This window comes from Podarcis cretensis, assembly GCF_951804945.1.
Source record: "Podarcis cretensis genome assembly, chromosome: 11".
NCBI classification, from domain to species: domain Eukaryota; kingdom Metazoa; phylum Chordata; class Lepidosauria; order Squamata; family Lacertidae; genus Podarcis; species Podarcis cretensis.
In genome coordinates, this window is record NC_137180.1 from 31,014,522 (window position 1) to 31,035,033 (window position 20,512).

General features: G+C 41.1%; 2 protein-coding genes across 3 annotated transcripts; one reads left to right on the forward strand and one right to left on the reverse strand.

The window, feature by feature from the left end:
- The first annotated feature begins 2,036 nt into the window (after positions 1-2,036).
- On the forward strand, positions 2,037-12,328 carry LYSMD3 (LysM domain containing 3). Its single transcript, XM_079995816.1, has 3 exons — positions 2,037-2,306; positions 3,492-3,776; positions 6,165-12,328. The coding sequence occupies exons 2-3, from the start codon at positions 3,507-3,509 to the stop codon at positions 6,738-6,740; spliced, it is 846 nt and encodes a 281-aa protein (XP_079851942.1). The 5' UTR covers positions 2,037-2,306; positions 3,492-3,506; the 3' UTR covers positions 6,741-12,328.
- On the reverse strand, positions 11,035-20,512 carry POLR3G (RNA polymerase III subunit G). Of its 2 annotated transcripts, none has more exons than XM_079995854.1 (8): positions 20,325-20,512; positions 18,471-18,599; positions 17,512-17,641; positions 17,020-17,091; positions 15,856-15,906; positions 15,235-15,302; positions 14,366-14,476; positions 11,035-13,591 (listed from the first exon to the last, which is right to left on the reverse strand). In XM_079995854.1, exons 2-8 carry the CDS (start codon positions 18,588-18,590, stop codon positions 13,505-13,507), a joined length of 639 nt encoding a protein of 212 aa, XP_079851980.1. In that variant the 5' UTR covers positions 18,591-18,599; positions 20,325-20,512; the 3' UTR covers positions 11,035-13,504. The 2 variants fall into 2 exon arrangements, with proteins under 2 accessions (XP_079851980.1, XP_079851979.1); XM_079995853.1 differs by having other exon boundaries at positions 15,235-15,305; positions 20,325-20,510.

Genomic DNA, 20,512 nt, shown 5'->3' on the forward strand with positions numbered 1-20,512 from the left:
AGATGTTGAAATATACATTTGCTAAAAAAAACCAGAAGTTTTTTTGTTAGGAATGTTTGGAAATGAAATAAATAGAAAAGATCAGAAATTATTTCTATATGCAGTGACGGCATCAAGGGTACTACTGGCCCAAAAATGGAAACAGGAGGAACTACCATCTATAGAAGAGTGGAGAATGAAATTAACAGACTACGCAGAACTAGATAAATTAACAGGGAAAGTCTGAAACCAACGAGATCACAAGTTCACCGAGGACTGGAGTAAATTTGTGGATTATATGAAAAGCATATGTGATGAACAAATAACGTTTGTGGGTTTACAGGAAGCTTTGTGAAGAAATATGTATAGAAACATTGTAAAAAAGGGAAGATAAAAGACAATGACAAATTTTGAACTTGCAGTATAAAGACGAGAACATGGAGGATTCACGGATGAACGTCAAAAATATGTATTTGTGATTGTATTGAAAATGTATGACTAAAAATTCTTTTTTATTGGAAATTAATAAAAAATAATTCAAAAAAAAAGCAATCACTTCTCTGCAAGAGAAAATAAACAGAAAAGGTTTAAAAAGAAACCAATAAGATGTTAGAAGTGATGAGATGCAACTCAGATTACACTGAAGGCTGATGTGTCTACATACAAAAAAGGAGAGGAACCTCCAGATTTTGTAGACTGTCCTTCTTCCTGACCTAACCTTCTTCCTTGCCTCAGGTGTGCTACTCCAGCATGGATTCAGTATTCAGGTATGAAGAAGGAGGAGCATCAGCATAGTCTAAGACTGCTTGGGAAGTCGAGCCGGGAGGAGATTTAGGCAGCTGTGGGAAAGCATGGACCTTCAGCCTCTACAATTGCCTCATAGGGGCAAGGCCTACTGAGAAGAGTTGCTGTGCTCATTAGGCCTGGTGCTTCTAAGCTGGCTGTGTTTCCTGTAATAGTTAATTTCACTTACTCCATGTGATTTATTTATGACACCCGCTTCTTGTCTGACATGGAGCTTTAAAGGGCTTTCTTTTTCTTTTTCTTTGCACCAGAGCTTTCTCTGTAAAAAAACCACTCTTTAATGCTGAATCAGAGCATGCAATGTGCAGAAAATCTGAATTGCTGCTTGTTGCACTACAGCTTTAAATAATGAGTTTTCGCAGGGAAAACATCACAGCAAAAAGCAAAAAATAAAAGCGGAGGTTCTGTGCCTGGGAATTGTGGGGCAAAAAGGTAAGTGTGGATATGCCTTAAAGAGCAGATTTTCCCTAGGAAAGGAGGGGGCCAAAGGCAAACCCGCTCAGGCCTTGCTTTCTTTAGCAAGGGACAAGCAGAGGTGTGCATGATGTTTTCCACCTTGAAGTCGTGCTTCAGGGTACAACAGTTCAAGTCAGGACGTTTCAACCCCGGACTTTCGTCTGTGATACTATTGCAGCGCAAATGACTCTCGAGTTGGACGGGTGGGACGGATGATGGTGTCTTGATCGGGTGTGCATGGGCGGGTTTTTTTTTTTAACCCATGATGTATTCCAGGCATCCCCAAACTTGGCCCTCCAGCTGTTTTGGGACTACAACTCCCATCATCCCTTGCTACCAGGACAAGTGGTCAAGGGATGATGGGAACTGTAGTCCCAAAAACAGCTGGAGGGCCCAGTTCGATCCTCACCCTCGAAAACCATTCCAACCCACTCGTTTATAGAGAATGGTTAGGACTAGATCCCAGAGTTCAACTAACAAGTTGCGACTCCTGCCCAGACTTTTGCCACGCGCGGTCCGGAGGCTCCCTGCCCTGCTTCCCCGCCTGAAAACAGGGAGGACCCTGTCTGCCTGCCTGCCGAAACGCTGCGCAATACGCAGCCACTAACCCCCCCCCCCTAAACTGCCCCCCTCCCACAACGCGCCGCTCTTCCTGAAGCCGGAGCCGAGGAGAAACCCTCTCCAAACACCCGAGCGCGACAACCTCCCCTCTCCGCCGTTGGAGCCAGCCGCCTTTGCGCCTGCGCACACTCCCCGCAGCTCCCTCCGACGGGCCTTGGCGGCGGGCGGAAAAAAAAAAAAGGGGTGGCGCTAATTTGCGGACGTGGCGCCGGCGCCGCTCCGCTGCCTCGGCCGGGGCCTGGCCTGTCAGCGCGGAAATAAGGCGAAGCGGCTCCTCGGAGGCGGCCATTGCCAAGAGCGGGTCGCGAGGGACAGGTGCCGCCTCCAGTGTGAGGGGCGGCGAGAAGTCTGTCAGCGTCGAGGCGGCGGCTGAGGCGGGAGGCTGGCATGTCTCTTTCGCGGGCTGCCTCCCTCCACAAAGAGGAGCCCCTTCCTGAGGGAAGCAGGTAGGGTGGAAGGCGGGCCGCTGCGGGGCCCGGAGCTGCAGTCCCGGGGAAAGGGGCCCGCTCTGTCTGCTTCTCTTTTTGCCCCCTTGGTTAGGAGCGTTTGCTGTTCCCGAGGGGTCGTGGGCGGGGGGGGGGGGGGTCGGCGGAAGCCCAGCTCGGCCGGTGGGGGTGGGTGAGCCGCCGGTGGGGGTGGGCAGCGCAGTTGGGGCCCTCGGATGCTGCTTTCCGGTTGGCCGCCGGGGGCCGGACTAGACGGGCCACACTGGCCTGGCCCAGCAGACTCCTCCGATGCCCTTCATCATGCGATGCTCTGGTCGGGGTGTGGGGGGGGGCTCCTTAGGCATCCTCGCCTCGCTCACTTCTGAGGGTCTTCGGGGGGGGGGGAGGCGCTTTTGATGACAACGCGTGTTGTTATTTCACTTCGGAATGGGAGGCGAACTAGGCCTTCTGGGCTTTAAGGGTCCTCCTGCTCATCTTGCCAAGGGGTGGTCCAAAGTCCTGCCCTCCTGAGTGCTCCGCTTCTAGGTTTTGCCAGCTTTCCTTTCTGGGCTTAGCTACCTGGGTGTTTAGGATGTGTAGCTTCCAGACCATCATTCAGCAGGTGCCACTTTTCCTCCAACTTGCTACTGTTAAAAAGACGCAGGAGGGTGTCAGAAGCAAACTTGGCTTCTTCTTACAGGTCCAAGCCCCACTCCTCTGCCCAATAGGCAAGCTTGATGTAGGGATCCCTATACAGATAATGCCCAGATAATGTTGATGGGGGTTGGTTAGGAGCTGAGAAGATGTGTTTCTGTGGTGGGCAGGTGGTTCTTGTATACACTGTAAATCAGAAACAGGATTGCTTCCTACTGAAATAATTGGCTTCTCATATAGATTACTAGATAGTTTTCTTACTTCCAAATATGCAGGTTCAATGATAGTCTTCATTCTCTGTTCTTCCCTCTCCATCCCTGCAAGCACTGTTGTCTCTCTAGTGTCCATTTCTATTTGTTTTGTTTTCAATTATTAACCTGGAGAATCTGTGCATGCCAAATGGTTTGGTGTTTTTTTTTAGGAATATGTGTGGGTTGGCAGCAGGGAGGTGAAATTGTTGTCCTATTGCTCATAGGTGTTCTATATAAATTAGTACTTAAGCTGGGGTGCTCTGTTTGACTGGTTGTCCTATTTTTCTTTTTCTTCTGTTAGACTCCTTTTGACAGAATGACAGCAAAAAAACAGAATTTCAGTTTCCAGCTCCCTGCTGCAGTGCAGCCCACAGTGGATAATCATATGTATACATTTGGGAATGGTATCAGTTCTGACAGTGATGTGCTGGAAGATGAAACGGAGCTGTATGAATTGCGACCCAGGGGAAGGGAGAAAGTCCGAAGAAGTACATCAAGAGAGAGGATTGATGATATCGTATTTATAACCAAGGATATAAAGGAAGGAGACACACTAAATGCAATAGCTCTTCAGTATTGTTGTTCAGTAAGTCTGTATGCAACTTTTCCCAGTGGAATTTTGTGACATGTGAACACAGAAAGCTTTTAAATTCTTATACAAAAATATTAACTTATTTGCAATAGAAAAAACTTGTTTGACACAACCCAAGATGCATTGTACAACTTGATTTGATAGATTCATACCACATTGAAGTGTGCTGTGAAGCAATTACAAGAGTCTTGCATAGGTTTTGGAATTGTATTTAACTTTTACTAAGTAGACCCATTAAAATGAATGGGCATTACTAGCTTAGGTATATTAATTTTAAACTAAGTGGAATGTAACCCTTGATGGTTTTTGCCTCACTGAATAGGAGTATATTATGGTGCTGCCACAGAAGGTTCCAGAACTTTGTTGGTGATAGCAGGTGAAAGTTTCTGCTCTTATGTGCAGTGAAGTGATAACTTGGTATCAGGATACCCATGCGTGGATGTGCATGCATGTTCAAATGAATCATCATTTGGATCTACAACAACCAAATGGTTGCAGACCTAAATAAAGTGGTATGTGTGAGTCAGCACACAATAATTATGTTTCCAAAATGTTTTTTGGATAATGTTTACTTCTCATAAATTCTAGTCCACTAGGCCCAAATTACATGTTAGAAGAGCCCCTCAGATTACTACTACATTCATTCATTTAAGTGTAAAAACATATATTCCGGTGGGGGTAAATGAGGAAAGAAAAGCAGCAAGTCCTACTGTTTTAAATGCATATAAAATCTTGGGGGTAAGACAAGCAATGGGTAGGAGCAGGGAAAGGTTTGAACACAGGTCCTTGCTTTGTCTGAACTCTGTTATCCCCAGTAAAGGCTTGGAGGTAATTCCCTTTGACCTTGCTGCCTGGTAAATGGATTTTAGGATTGCAGCCTTAAAGGCTATTGGGCTACAGTTAGCAGCTATTTACATACAGTGCATAGTTTGGAACTTGTCAGTTAAGATATTGCACAAATTAATGTTCAAATACTTTTTTAAAAGGCAGAACCCCCTGGGTGTTTCATATGTAAGCAACCTAAGACACAAAGTTTCTTAATTTTTTTAAGAGAGGTGCATTCCTCTCCCCTTTCTTAGACTAGGGTAAATTGCAAGAAGGGCAACACAATTGCCTGTTTCGGAGAATGTGGTCCCATATCTTTAATCAAGTGACTAACATTTGTTATAGTAGCTGAAATTTCTATAGTATCCCATCAGCTGCTACTTTTATGTTCCTAAGAAGTTCTGAACAACCCCTTATACCATATGGAAAGCTCTTTGTTTTTTAATTGAAAGGCGTTTTCAAAAGACGGTTTGTAATATGTCATGGCAGATGGGGAGTACATATTGTTTAAAGAAAAGGATCTTGAATACAGCTAACTTAGGTTTTCCAGATACCAGCATCTTGCCAGTTGTGGGGAGTCAAAGCACTTTGTATGAGTGGTAATTGGTTTAGATGCATAGAATAGTAGAAACGGTGCTTTACAGCTAGTTATTTAATCAGTTTCATAGAACAAAAATGCTGGTTGCAAAAATAAAAATAAAAAATGGATTCTGAAAATCAGATAACTAAGAGAACTAAATTATTTTTTTCTTAGGCCACAACAGCTGTAACAGGCTTTGGGTAAAGTGCTTACTAGGTGCACATGTGACACAAGGATCACCTTTAGGAACTTTTTCTTTATATGTGTAGTGTTAACGGGCCAATAACAAGTGCATTTAAATAAGACTGGGTGTATGTGGAACACCTGTGACTTACACAATATCTGGTTTTGCCCTTGAAACATTGGACTACATGTTATCCTATCAGGAGTTTCTTGAAGCACTGACTCACTCCATGACTTTCCCTGCCCTTCAGGAAGGAGAAAGAACCCCAGAATAGCTCTTTGCCTAGAGAAAGGAGCCATGGTTGGCCCTAGGTAACCCAAACTCCTGCTGCTAACTAGGCTATCATTTTCTTTTTCAGTTGAGTAGTTGACTCTTTAATAACAAATTTCCTCTGCTTCTCTCCTGATTAAACAGTTTAAGCAGAAGAACCATAACAAACAGTACAGCAACATAGTTGGAGGTAAAAAGCCCATTCTAAGTCATTTGATTCACAGGGGCTCTTCTTACCATCCTGGGGAAATAGGAAAGGCAAGGTGAGCCAGTGCTTCCAGCGCCCCTCTTTCTTTCTTTTTCTTTGACCTGTTGGGATTAGTTCCTTTAGACTCCCATAGCCTTTCCTACCCACAATCATAATTGGCTGTTTCAATTGCAATAACATGTAGCCAGGCTTTTTGTTCCAATTTATTTTTTAAAATAAGTTCAACAGTTAGGACTTGGAAAATGAATGCTGGTCACTCAAGAGCTGCCTTTTCAAAAATGCTAATTCTTTCCTTTGTTAACTGTTGTGTTTCAGGTAGCAGATATCAAAAGGGTGAACAATCTTATTACAGATCAGGACTTCTTTGCACTGCGAACTATTAAAATTCCAGTCAAGAAGTTCAGTGTATTGACTGAGACACACAGCTTTCCAAAAAGCAGGCAAGCTTCAAGATCTGCCTCTACTTTGTACTCTACAGAAACCCCAGATGCATCACAAGCTTCTGAGCCATTCTCTACAGAAACTGTTGGTAACTTTCTGAAAGAAGTAGACCGTGATATAGAACAAATAGTAAAGTGTAATGCTACAAAGAGAGAGAATCTTAATGAAGTTGTTTCTGCCTTATCAACCCAACAGTTAAACTTTGAACCGGACGGTAAATCCATAAAGCGGAAAGATCCTCATTATGGAGCAGACTGGGGAATAAGATGGTCAACAGCAGTAGTGATAATGGTAGTGGTGGTAATAATAACTCCTGTTTTTTATCTTTTATACTATGAAGTTTTAGCTAAAGTGGATGTCAGCCACCATTCTACAGCAGAATATACTTCAGTTACAGCACCATCTCAGCCCAAACCACTAGAAAATGGAATAAATCACCCTATTTCATGATAACTGAAATTTTTGCTTTACATGCTAAAGTCTTTGGCAATCATTCAATGTGTTCTGCAAAGAAAAAAGAACAACGGGTCCTGTGTGGAGTTGGAAAGTAGCTATCTTTGTGGTGGCATTTAATAAAAACTCTTGCAGAGGGTATGGAAGACATCACCTTTCAATGGAAAAGTTGTTGCCAAGTTCAGTGTGAGATTGTTGATTGAATACCAATTGTCTGGATCTGCCAAAATATGTGGATCTAAGCTGGCAAACTTCCACTAAGTGAAAGTACCTTCATTGCAGCCAGCAAACAATGAAATGGTTTTCTTTAGTCTGGAAGTAAGCTAGCTTCCTGTATTATAAAAGATAAACCATTCTCTTATAGCATGGAATATAATACAAATCATGAAGGTAGGGGTTAAAAACAGTTTAGCTTATCAGATATGCAGAACAAGTACAATGCTCTGTTGTTGATCTAACATACACTACATGGACTATGATATTTACAGTACCTTTTCGTGAGAAAAGACCAATGAGACTAAACTGCATTTGGCATGCAAACATCTGTAATAGTGTACTGATACTGTTACTACTTTTAATAACAGTTTTGGGAGGGCAAAAGCTGTTGAGCAAGGAAGGGTATTCTTAAACCATTGCCTACTTTTAATCTTTCTGCTCCCAAGCGACCCCCCTAAGTGCTGTTACTATTGAAGAGTTCCAAAGGTGCAAATGTATATGTAATTTGGTGCATTCTCCCCTACCCTTTAAATGGAAAGGCATTGGAGTCCCAGTGGACACTTTTTGCAGGGAACAGTTACCTGGTGTGAAAAGAGGTTTTAAGCCTTGCACCAGCTCTGGGACTGCTAGGGATGCTCTCTTTCCCCCTCACCTGCAAGGTGGCTCCAGGACTTTGACTATATGTGATGTTTGCATATATGACTAACCCTTGGAAGTGAACCCCTGTGTAAAATGAGGGATTACTCATACAAACATGTGACTCACATGTCTAAACTGATTTTTATTGCAGTAAACAGGGATGTATCCAGTGTTAATAATACTCCAAGTAAACCATTTGAAATTGATGGAAATTGCATTACATTAATTAAGGTGGACCTGCCCTGAGTAGAACGTCATTGAATAAAACCGTTACTTAATGCACTTGACTACATAGAGTCAGCTAACGGTCCCCTAAATTGTTTTTCTCTAGCAAAAAGGAAATATTTATGTTCTTATGCAGAAGCATACTTAACCATGAAACCATGATGCCTTCTCATGTCATATTAACTTGCAAAGTTGGAGTTTTGCTAATAATAATACTAAAAGGCAGAGAAGCAAGCTAACACAAGTTGTTGAGAAAAATAGAAGCCAGGTTTTTTCTTAAGCAGTTCTTGGTTATTTTGAAGAAATATATTCTAGTATTCTAGTTTAAAAGTTCCACAGAGAACTCATGCAGTAGAAAAAATGGCCAAGTATTAAAAAAACCTGCTAGCTGGGACTACAGTAATTGAAAATTAGTGAAACACACATTCCCATAATCCTAATTTAATATGCCCCTTATTTATACATAAATGTTTCCCTCTTTTTTTAAAAACAGTAAGAAGTATGCTGCCAGCCTGTGCAATACATAAGCTTGCTTCCGCATATTTTTAGATGTGTCTTCTAGAACAGGATTTTGGCTGCAATCTGAAGCTTCCCACATTTTCCTGGCAGGAAGCACCACAGAATTCATTAGGACTTACTTCTGAGTAGACATGGTTCAGATTGTCATGTTAATGTATTTACATGACATGTAATGCTAAAGTGTACATCATGTATACGGGGTAGAACTTCGTAGTCTCAGTCTCCAACTCCAGCCCGAACAGAAGGCCAGTCCACTTGTGCATGGACATATGCAGCAGGAATTCCAACAGGCAAGACCAATATCTAAAGAAAGTATTGGTCCTGCCTGTTGGTATTCCTGCTGCATATGTCCATGCACGAGTGGACTGGCCTGTTCAGGCTAGAATACAAGTTTGGCACTTAAACTGTCATAATAGAATGCCGACACAGACATCTTCACATCTAGTCACTATGACTAACGGCTCACTCTTAAATTCTCAAAAGCAAGTTACTGCTTTATATACACTTGCTAGAGAACTTGATAATGAGCTGATTATGATTCAGGCAGTATCTAAATCTCAGCAAGTTTTTTGTGTATGAGAAAGCTTTTTGGACTTGATGTTAAGGAGGGCTGGGCAATATCTGGTTTTCAACATTACAATATATCACCAGTTAAACATCACAATATAACAATATATCACAGTGTCTGAAAAAAGGATGGAGCTGTGCAGAGGTATTGACTGGCTTCATGGTTTTCCCCACATAATTTTTGCATAGCACACACATATACATCATGATTCAAAATATATTGCCAGGTCAAAAACTATGAAACAGATATCATGATATGGACTTCCAGCTGGTTTTGGATGATATATCAATATATCGCCCAGCCCTAATGTTAACTATTCATTCCTTTAGATTTTCTAGGGTGTATCCATATATTAGGACAGACCATAAGAAAACTATTTGGAGTTAATTATGTTGGCTTCGTGTATAATTGCTTTCATAGAATTAAGTTTTAGTGCTGTGCCCTTGGCTTTTCTGGATGGCCACTCTAAGATATAACCCTTGGAACAGTGTTTCTGTGTTCTGGAAACTGGTAGTGAACAGTATCCTCTTAACATTACCCATGACCCTATATATAAAGATCCTTCTGAAAAAATACCTGTCTTGAGTTTAGCTGCAGGGAAATGTTTGTTGCATCAAGTGAGTTTGTGTGCTTTTTGATGTTGGACAAGGAAAATTTTATGTTGGCTGCAGGGAAATTAAGAGCCAAATCTGTGGTTGAACTCTGAATGTCTTTTTTCTTTTCTTTGTTATGGTTTATAGCCGAACAAGTAAAGGTGTTGCTTGACAATATATAGTTGTAGTAAAATATTCACATGTGTGAAATGATGGCAGCAGAAATCTTTATTATATAGACTCTTTATTTTTCAATAAAAGCCACAGAAGCAAGCTATTTACAACTTATTTTTAAAGTTTGGTTGTAATGTGGTAAATAGCCCTTATTTTTAAAACTGTGCTATGGAGTTCCAAAAACAGAGTATGTTATTTGTAGGGAAGATACAAGGTTTAAAATTTGAACAAAATCTCTGAGGCATAGGCACGTTCATCAGTTGCAGGAAAAACATCACTGGCCCAGCTCACATGCCATGCTAAAACATTCTCTTAGTGTTATGCTCAAGTAGGGATCATAGTTTGTTTCACACCAAACAAACCACAATTGGTAAGCCAAGAACAAATTGTAGTTTGTCTGAAGTGAAACCAACCACTATCCTTGCTTTGGATGTAAGGCCAAGGATCAGAGTTTGTTTTTTGGAGCAGCCAAGATTGGTGTGTTCACAGTCAACCATTAATTGTGGATTATGATGATGTGTGAATGATTCCAAAGTCCTATGGGATTCTAAATGCTTAAAAAATTATTATAGCGGAAGCTTTTGTGGACCACACAGTTAATGTTATCAGATTCATGAAGCATTATTCTGAATTACTAGTATTCATCCCTGGATGTGGTTGCTCTGTTTTATTGTGACTCGCTTATGGAACAACACCAATGCCGTTGCTTTCTGCATGTGTTACTCCATTTTTTCTTTTAATGAATTTATAAGAACAGGGGTGCTTAGCCATCTGGTTTTGTGTTTTAAAGCTCCCTTACCATCCTTAATCATGCGTGAAAATATCTGAGATGTACTTCATGAAATTCCTCAGTTCCCCATGGGAAAGCTGTGAATTTCATTGTCTTTAAAAGAAATGGAGAAAAAAGTATCACTATCACTATGCAGCCCAGCACTGTATATTACCCCTTGGATGTGTGGCTGGGTTTGGACTGCTTTGATGTGGTGTTGGGTGTAGCATATCTTGAGCTTATCATCCTCCTGGATTAGAATGGGGAAACAATGGAATGTGCTTTCAATAGGGTATTTATTAGAATAGGCTCATCCCCATTCATATTCTGCTGCAAGTAGTCACACAAATACGATTTTTTCTATATGACTATGGCTGGATCACAGTTGATGTGGGCAGCAAAAAGAGACAAGAGCAGTATAGCAGGATCCATACAACTGGATAGACTGCTTCACCTAGCGAAGAACTATATCTTCGGTGACCTAGGCGACTGTTATACAGGTCTTTAAAAAAAGACACTCTAAGCCACTAGCTCAACTTTTTCTGACCCAGGATCCACCTTTAACCCAAGCATAAATTTAGGGGCTAATAAAAAAACATATATTTGTATGGTGGTGGTAGTGGTACTCTTGCAACCCATCTTAAACCAGGCTGTAACCTATAGCGGTTCTTGACGCACCCACTGAAGATCAGTGCTCTAAGCAATCAGTTTCGCATGTGAATTCAAATGAAATGACCTGAGGGAATGGAAAACTGCAGGAAAAGAAAGTTGCAGATGTGCCACTTCTGAAATTTTTTTGGGGGGTGGGGTAAAGTGGAATACCAAACACAGCCAAGTGTAGAAGAGTTCTAAACATAAAAGGGGAATTTATAGACCTAACTAGATTTATTAAAATTCTCTGTCACTTTTTAGATAAAACTTGCAAGGCAGCATGCAGTAAAATTTCTAAACGACCTACACTTGAACTGTCTACACATCACAAAGACTGGTTGGTGTACCACAGCTAAATCATTTTTGTGGTGATAATTTGAACTGAGGCATCTGAAAAATTATTGTCAAATAGTGAAAATAATAATCAGCATAGTATTATGTACCAAAAATACTACCTTGGACTTTGCTATAGCTCAAGGATCTGTGCCTTATTTCTGCAATTTAACTATGCTAAACCTGTTTCTTTTGTGAAAAAGTGAATAGTGCAGTCATGAAATTGAAGGTCTGTTGAAATATCACAATGAGGACCTGCTTGTTTTATTAAAGACACTGATTTATTTTCTGTGTATGGGACTTGCAGTAGCTTTAAGGAAAAAAGTATGTTAAAGCACTTCATATGTGCTGTTGGTGTATGTATTTCTCTTTTCAAAAACAATGTGGCAGAAATGAGTACTTTGTAATCATGTGTGGTGAATCTATGGTTTGGCAAGGATAGAAAAAGATAATCTAATGTTCCAGAAAATGGATTATTGGATTATTATTATTATTTTGCTGTGCATTCTAGTGGTTCCTGTTGACAAATCTAGCTCAGTACTAAAGTTGTCCAAGCCTCCTTTATTTCAGGGGGAACTTCTGCCTACATACTTAGGGTTACAGTAGTAAATTTTAAGAATTCTACAAAAAAAAAAAAATATTTAGAATATGGTCACCAGATTTCTAAATACAATCCATGGTTGAACAGGGAAATTGGCTCTTAATCTGTGTATTGTACTATGAAACCACGTGAAATGTTTTTACCCCTGGATTGGTTATTCAAAGGAAAACTGCCACAAATGTTCTTTACATAATTAAGCCGTTTATAAAAGTTTTGGAATTTATAAGATGGCAAGAATATATTTTCTTTTTGAATTCTTAATTCCAGAAAAATAAAAATAAAGAAATATATTTTTAATCCTGTTTAGTGATCAATTGATGTACCCTATGGATATTCCACACTAATCCAAAAAGCCGCTTTAGCTACAGCAAAGGATTTTGGCATGCCCATTTCTGTGTTCTACTGTGAAAAGCAGACTCCAACACATCAGAGGTGTCAAGAGAGGATTCTTCTGCAACATGTTTCTTGTGCAGCAGATCTCCTAGTCCAAATTTTATTTCATTATTGATTTAAGGTGTTTATATATACAGTACGGCTGTTCAGGCACACCCAATCAAGCAGTTTACATAAGATTACAACTTGATTTTTTTTTAAAAAAAGCTACAATGGAAAAGACAACAACAACTGTATTTTGGAGAAGTCCCTGGGGTGACATTTGGAAAAGGGAGAGGCCACTACTGGAAACTGGATGGTAGGATATATGGAATTAATTGTGCTTCTTTTAAAAAAAAACCCTTTTAACCAGGGATATAAGAAGTACTATTACTATTATTTTATTTTATTTACTACCATAATGTTTCTTGGAAGCACTGCAAGACTGTCATTGTTGGTGAACTTTTATCAGACAGCAATAAATCAGTTCTTGCCATTTGAGTTTTGGTTGTCCTGTAACTGAACTGGAAGTTCAGTAAGCATTTTTATATTATTATTCAGGTGGCCTTACCAAGTACTGTTTATCCAAAGCTCTTGTGATGATGCAAGGGGGCAACCCTTTATTAGAAAGCAAGCTAACCTGCAACTGTATTTTATCACACACCGGATCCTGTTTTCAGTAAACAGTTTTTATTATTTAAAGGCTAGATTTTTAAACTTCAGTGCACACATTTCTCTTCCTTCCCCACAACATAGTTTCATAAGCAATGCAAAGTGATATGGTACTCTGCACAGGCTAGCTCAGTATTATGTTGTCAGGCACATAACATTTCTGCAAATTAGTTCAGGATAACAAAGCATGGCCTATATAGGACACATCTGAGTGCTTTAGCATGCCGCCAACACAATCGTACCATTCCATCAACTGGAAGTGAATATACAGCCTGCTTCAAATATTGAGTCAACATACTCCCATACTGCAGCAAAATGAGAGTTAATCATCATTGTTAATCCTCTGAAATTATATTATTTCATAACTAGAGGTAACTCAAGAGCATGTTCAGACTTTCCAACTGTATTTCCCAGCTACTCAAAACAATTTCAGTAAGTTGCTTCATCCATGTCATCATCACTGCCTGCTCCATAGTCATCTCCATCTTCAAAATAGGAAGCAATATAGTCGTTCTCCTAGAGGAAATCATATTAGATACTGTAAATTGCTACGTGCAAGAAGTACAGTCGCAGATACTTCCTTGTGTTTATATCAAACCTTATGTAACTGGTGGAAATCAATGTTACACATGCAGCAAATAAATATAGATCCCAGTGAAACGTGCTGGTAGTTGAAGGCAAGGTAATTATAAATATAAATGCTTGTGTTAACAACATACCTAATTTAAATGTTTTTCAGTCACTTTTGACACCCATGCCCTCCATTCCTAAATGAATTTTCCTTGGTAGCCAATTGATTTCAATGTAATGTACTTTCAATTAAGTGTGGTTAAGACTATGGCCATAAAGCATTTTCAGAAGTGACACAAAAAGCAACCTCCCCCAATCCTTCTGTTGACAATACAATATACAGTAGAAAGTGGAAGAAAGCTGCTTTATAAAGTAAACAAGATACAGATTGATATGGTTCTTTCATTTGGTCTGCAATGAAAATACATATTATTGTTAACTGTAACATAAAGTGCGAGGAATGGAAACATCTTATGGAAACACCATACTACTTACGATGGGGAATCTGCAGCCCTTCAGATGTTACTGTACTCCAATACCCATCAGCCCCAAGCAGCATGGACAATGGCCAAGAAATGATGGGAGCTGTGGTTCAGCAGCGTTCAAAGAGCCACAGGTACACCAAGTTTATTGTACTTGCCCCAATCATGTATAATGTCAAGAAAATTATTGCCACCATCTTGCTCTCTACATAATTTTATTTGTTAAGAAAACCAATACCTCTTCGTGCTCTTCTTCCTCATACTCCTCTGGTTCTCCCTCCTCCTCCTCTTCCTCTTTATCTTTTTCCTCCTCATCTGACTTTTCTTCGTCTCCTTTCTTTTCTAGCTCCTGGGAAAGGTTAGCAAGATGTCTGTGACATCATCTGAACTTCCAGCTAAGTTTTTTTTTTTATTATTCTTGCTGGTCAAGTAACGAACGGATAGGTGAACTAAGCAAAGAACTCAAGGAGTTCAAAAGGATTTTAGAAATAGCATGATTATGACATAATTCTTGGACTTAACTGTAATTTAATTTCATCTCATCACATGCTACTTATTTTCCAAATGGGGAATGAATAATCCTTAACAAATTTCTGGTATCCCTTTCCAAAGTCCCTTACTCAAGGATCAGAAAAAAAATATGAATTACGAGGAAGTGGATCCAGTGGAAAATCCAGAAACCTTACAATTTAGATAAGAGAAAGTGGCTTAGTCAAACGTAGGGTAGACCCACAGGAATCAATAGTGCTTAAAATACTCTAGCCATGATTTCAATTGGCTGGCTTCAACACAATGGTTTGTGTTCAAATCTTTTTAAAAAATATTTTTAAATATTTGAACATGCCAGTTGGTTGTTGTTTTTTATTTGCCATCCTGTCACATAGCATAAAATTGCTCAAAGCAACTATCAGTTAAGGCAAACAAGAACTCCTTGCAGTTATGTAAAGGTGCCCTAAATTATGCATAAGTTTGTCATTCCCCCCAGCCCAATGAGTTTTATAGAGCCTAATCTACTTTTTACATCACTGTTCACAGTGGAGACATACTAGCAATAGTGACTACTGCTGAATAATAAAACCTAAGAAGGTAAAGCAGAGTAAACTCTACCTCTATCTTTTTCAAAACATCCACATTAGTTTTTGGTGTTGCAGTTTTTGCTTTCTTCGGTTTTCCACCTGCTGAAGAAAAATCCTCTTACCTTAATACTCTTCAAACGCAGTTATAACAAAGTTTACTCATTATGGAAGTGAAAAAGCTCCCTGTTTGCAAAGAATGAATCAGGAAGAATTTACTATACCAAGAACCAAGTTCTCCTGTGGAAATCCCAGGAGTAACTTCATTTGTGTTAGAATTGGGAAGGAGGTGTTAATCACACACACACACACACACACACAGAGAGAGAGAGAGAGAGAGAGAGAGAGAGAGAGAGAGAGAGAATGAATAACAGTGTAATTTACCTGACAGTGGCAACTTTTGTCAAATGCTTGTAAATTTCAGGATTACCAGATCAATCCCTTGCAAAACCAAATGCCTAAGTTATTTTAAGGTTTTGGTTGTGTGTGTTTTAAAGTATTCTCTTTTCTATGATCCAACAACCAATCACCCCTTTCTCATTACAATTATAGCACAAAATAAGGCATACTGAACAATATTGTTGGTCAACAGCCCAAGAAAATATTTTTACTCCTAAGAGGCATGTTACTTAATATTACTTAATATGCATGTTACCTTTTTCAGTCTTCTTCTTTGGTTTCAGCTCTCTTGGGAGTCTTCTCCAGTCTTCACAAAAGATACATTAAAGTTTTAGTTAATTTAATAGTTTATGCTCCTTCACGTTAAAGGTATTTCTATGACCAAAGACATTTTATTCAGAACAGTAGCAAGACTTTCCCATCCTGGCGCTTGCCAGTGGAGATCATGGGACTGTAGTCCAGCAATTCAGGGGTGTAGCGTGGGGGGAATGGCCCTGGGCACATTTTTCTGGGGGATCCTGCTCATGCCATCATGCCAGCCCTGTGCCACTTTGCGAGGCTGGGATCTGATTTGAATGATTTGCTGGGTGAATCATTTCAGATCAGATCCCAGCATCGTAAAGCAGTTCGAGGGTGGCAGGGTGGTGTGAGACAAACATAACAGCCATGCACCCTTTGATCCCAGCCTTGCAAAGTGAGGCACAAGATGGCCACTGGTGTCCCAGTTCCAGCTATCAAGCTTCTGTTTGAATGTGGATAGTATCATTACTTGAGAATTGGCAATGCTGAGAAAAGGGAATGGCAGAAGTTTGATATGTGGGCTATTTACTGAGAAATATGGCCCTCAGTATTTTGTACACAGCTCAAGATGCACATTTTGACTGAGAAGACCCGAAATGACTCAGGGGAGTCAACATATACTAGACCAGGGAGGAGGAAACTTGTGCCTCTCTGACTGGTGCTTAACAAAAACTTCCTTTATCCATGACCACTGCTCATGCTGATTGAGTCCCACAAGTTCACTAGCCCTGTTCTAGACAAACTTGGCCTCACCACAATTACAGGCCCTCCATCTTTCAAGTAAGTGTGGCAAAGGAATGTATTGTATTCCTGAGGGACCACTGGGAAGCAGTCCTTTCTTGAAAGATGTGAAAATATGGGAATGAGTCTATCAGCTCTGAATGAGTGTTTGTGGTTGGTTGAAGTGGAAAAGAATTCTAGGTGTAAATGCACTTTTAAAAAAATACCACTCAACTCTGGGTGAGAGGTATTTATTTAGGTTTACATTTTTTACTAGTTGAATAGCACAGAGGAACCTAAAACAAACAATGAACCAACCATGAAATGGGTTCTACATCTAAATACTGGAAAACAATGCAAAATTCTATGCCAAAATTAACTGGAATTTATGTTTCCTTACCTGGGGTCCATTCTAGGTCTTTTTCATTCATCTGCAAGTATTTTTTGCTGTATCTTTCAAGAGGTACAAAACCTGAAGACAAAAACCTAGAGTTGTGAAATATACATACTATAAATTCAGACAAAGCCAATGCAGAACCACAATCTTTATTTAGTTAAAATGCACAAAGGACTATTTTCAGGGGGGAAATCCCTCTTCTGCTTTGCTCACGATAACATATTTGTGCATTTATTTTGTATAAGGCTCTCAAGAAAAACCTTGGGGATTTTATGGGGATAACCACCTTCGTTTGAAGGATTTGGATCACATCACAAACAGAACTAGAAGATGGGTTAGAACATGTCCAGATCGGAGGGGTACAGATTCAATGGCACCTTAACACTGTTCTTCAAGAAATTACTGATTGCACCCTTAGTTACACAGGATTAATTCTATTACAGAAAAAATTGCATGCACAATACTTTCCAGAATAAAATGATACGGCAAACTAACCTTCATTTTCATTCTTTTTGGTCATAAAATAAGGCGTCCGTTTCATTGCCCCTCTGAGCTCTTGTTTTAAAGCCAAAAGGTAATCCTCATCCTCTCCCGTTTTCAGTGGTGTTGGTTTGTAATCTGTTGTCTGTGAAAATCACACATATTGGGTTTTTTTAATGGTAGCTTTGTACTAGTGGAAAATTCTTTTGCTTGTGTAAGGTGAGACACACTCTTCCTCATCCAATCCCTGCTACATTCTACAGCCATTGCACCATATCCTGTCTTGTTCCAGAGGGGCTCCCAACTGTGAGAAAGCAACTTTTTTTTTGGGGGGGGGAGTGGTAGGGGCTGCAATGCGTCAAAGAGATTGGCAAGAATCAGTTGCCCCTCCTTGTGCAAGTGTAAGTGCCTTCCAACGTCATTACTTCAATTGCAAAATAGAGTTTTATGCCGTTCTCTCTGTCTCTCTTGAAAAAGAACTCACATAACCTTTTTTTATTTCATAGGAATCTTCATAAAATGCTTCTCCAGCAATGACAGGAGTACTGGAGGGTACAGCACACAAAGTGCTGTGACATCTTTAATTACTGTCAAAGAACAGCAGCTAAAAACCCTGGGCACTTTTTATACCAGTAGCCCAAGTGCATGCTGGTTTGGTAATCTAAGAGAAACAATTCAGCCAACACACACACACAAATGCGCCAGCACCTGGAGAGCCACTACCAGTCAATGTGGACAGTACTAAACCAGATGGACTAATGGCCTGACTCAGTATAAAACAGCTTCCTGTGTTCCTGTCTAGCATCACCTTCACTAAGTTTAAGCCTAAAGGCCTGGCCTATTGTTTTCCAATATTAGTCTACCAGCAGTAGGACTTGGCATTTTCTTGCTCTTTTTATGTGGCATGCAAGTGCAACAGTTCACCCCAATGGCAACTTGTGGTTTGAAATTCTGGCTGCTTGCTAGATACTTACAGGATATAGCGGAGAAGGCCCAAATACTGCTTCAGGTAGCGCTTCGCCTTTAACAAAGCCAATTGCTGCAATGTCAAAGGTCAAGGCAGCACGCCCTCTTCCTCGGCCTGACCTGGCCATATCAAATTCCTGAAAAGAACACCTTGCATTTAATATTTATTCTTGTTCTACAGAGTATACACAGAAAATATGATTTTTTTAAAAAAAAACAAATAGCCACCGCAAGAAGTAACTTGAAGAAACACATAATCCACTTTTGCTACTAATTAGCATGCCCGTCGTATTAATAAAAAAGCACAAACCAAGTGCAGAACCTGCAGTCGGTGGGGTTAATTAGGCCTCGCTGTACAGCCGACAGGGCCATTTGGCAAAGCCACATCCAACTGCCATATGACAACAGCAGAGCTGTTTTAAGCATATGCGGTGCTGAGGTGCAAAGATCCGCCCGGTGCCCCCCAGGTTGCCCAGTCCCAGGTGTGCAGGAAGGTGGAGCCGGCCAACCACTTCAGTGTCTCGCTGGCTCGGTTGACCCCGAACTCGCGGTGCAGAGCTGCCCGCAGCAATAGAGCCTGCCATGGCGCTCCGACCAACGGGCGGGCTTTTCCTCGGACTCAACTCTCAGGCCCTGGACTTTCGGCCTGGTGCCCCTGAAAGCCGGCGCCCGGGTGCTCCACACCCCTAGCGCCTCTGGGTGAGACGGCCCTGGACATCAGGTAAAGGACACGTAACAATGTGGCCCAGCCAAAAGAAGGTTTGCTGGCACTGCTTATCCTTGGTACCCCAAGGAATCATGGCAGGAACAGCAGTTTTCTTCCCCCGCCCAGGCATTTTCAGGAATGCAGCCCCTTCCCCCAGTGAAAGCCAATGCCTCCCATTTCCACTGATGCACATGGAGCAGAAGCATCTAGCAAAATGGCTAATGGACAAGCACAAAAGCAGGTTGCCTGCAAATGACCCTCAAGGCAATAGGGTCCTTGCTGGGAAATGGGGCAGAGTTTTACCCCTCACCAGCACTTTTGAGGAGTGTAACCTTTTTCCAGGGTTGTGGCTGGTCTTCCTGCTGTGTGAAAAAAGACAGATAAAGAGGCAATGATTGGACAGTGTCATGTGCATGCCCAGTAAGAAGCGAGTGAATGAAGCAGGGCTAAATGCCTAATGGGGAAGCACTCCATGTCCCATTGAACCAAATTGATTTTGCTTTAAATAAACATGCATGGAATCATGTACATACATACATGCACATGTACTCAGAAATAAAAACTCCACTATCCAGAAGGGCTTCATGCCTCCAGATGAGGTGTCACAGATAAAAAAGGAGACTCTTGATGCTCCTTTCACCCTCCCCACCTTATGCACCGATGAAACCTTATCTCTGCCTGTTGTATACTAAACTGATCACAAAGCCATCCTTAAGAATACTTCATCTCACAATGCGCCTGTCTGCAATTCAGTACAGCAACATTTGCTGTTGGCGGTGGCTTAGAGAAACCACACACTGGCTTGACAGGACCAGACACTGGAGCAGCCTTCCTCAACCATAGGTTCTCCATAGGTTTCGGACTACAACTCCCCTCAATCCCAGCTAGGGCCAAGATGCAGTTGCCCCTTTCCCCTTCCATCTACAATCATAGAGTTGGAAAGGTCTCCTCAGGGTCATCTAGTCCAACCCCCAGCAAGGCAGGAATCTCTTGCCCAACAGCTGGAACCCAAGACCCTGAGATGATGAGTCTCACGCTCAACCGACTGAGCTACCTCACGAAACATTTTTTTATCATAGGAGTGTCAGTGCATTAGGAGGAACAAATAAAAGAAAAATGAACAGGGGCAGCTGGAGCATATGGGATTGGGACTCACTTCCCCAGGGTGCGCGCTTGGAACTGCACGAGATAGCCCCAAACGAAGCTGCCGCGAGCAAACGACCCTCCGTCGACTCTCACGAAATATTTAAAAGGGGGAAAGCATCGGGAGAGCCGTGCCTCTTATTCAGCAGCACGTCAAGCACCATCATCGCACGGCATCTTCAAAGCCCAGCTGCAGCCGCC

Bases quoted from the DNA above. Each gene is read 5' to 3' on its own strand.
- LYSMD3 (XM_079995816.1), top strand. From the start codon at position 3,507: ATGACAGCAAAAAAACAGAATTTCAGTTTCCAGCTCCCTGCTGCAGTG. The intron at 3,777-6,164 runs GTAAGTCTGTAT...GTTGTGTTTCAG, and splicing joins CTCTTCAGTATTGTTGTTCA to GTAGCAGATATCAAAAGGGT.
- POLR3G (XM_079995853.1), bottom strand. From the start codon at position 18,590: ATGGCCAGGTCAGGCCGAGGAAGAGGGCGTGCTGCCTTGACCTTTGAC. The intron at 15,306-15,855 runs GTAACATGCATA...ATTTTTCTTCAG, and splicing joins AAAGAAGAAGACTGAAAAAG to CAGGTGGAAAACCGAAGAAA. The intron at 13,592-14,365 runs GTATTGGTTTTC...GATTTCCTCTAG, and splicing joins AGGAAGAAGAGCACGAAGAG to GAGAACGACTATATTGCTTC.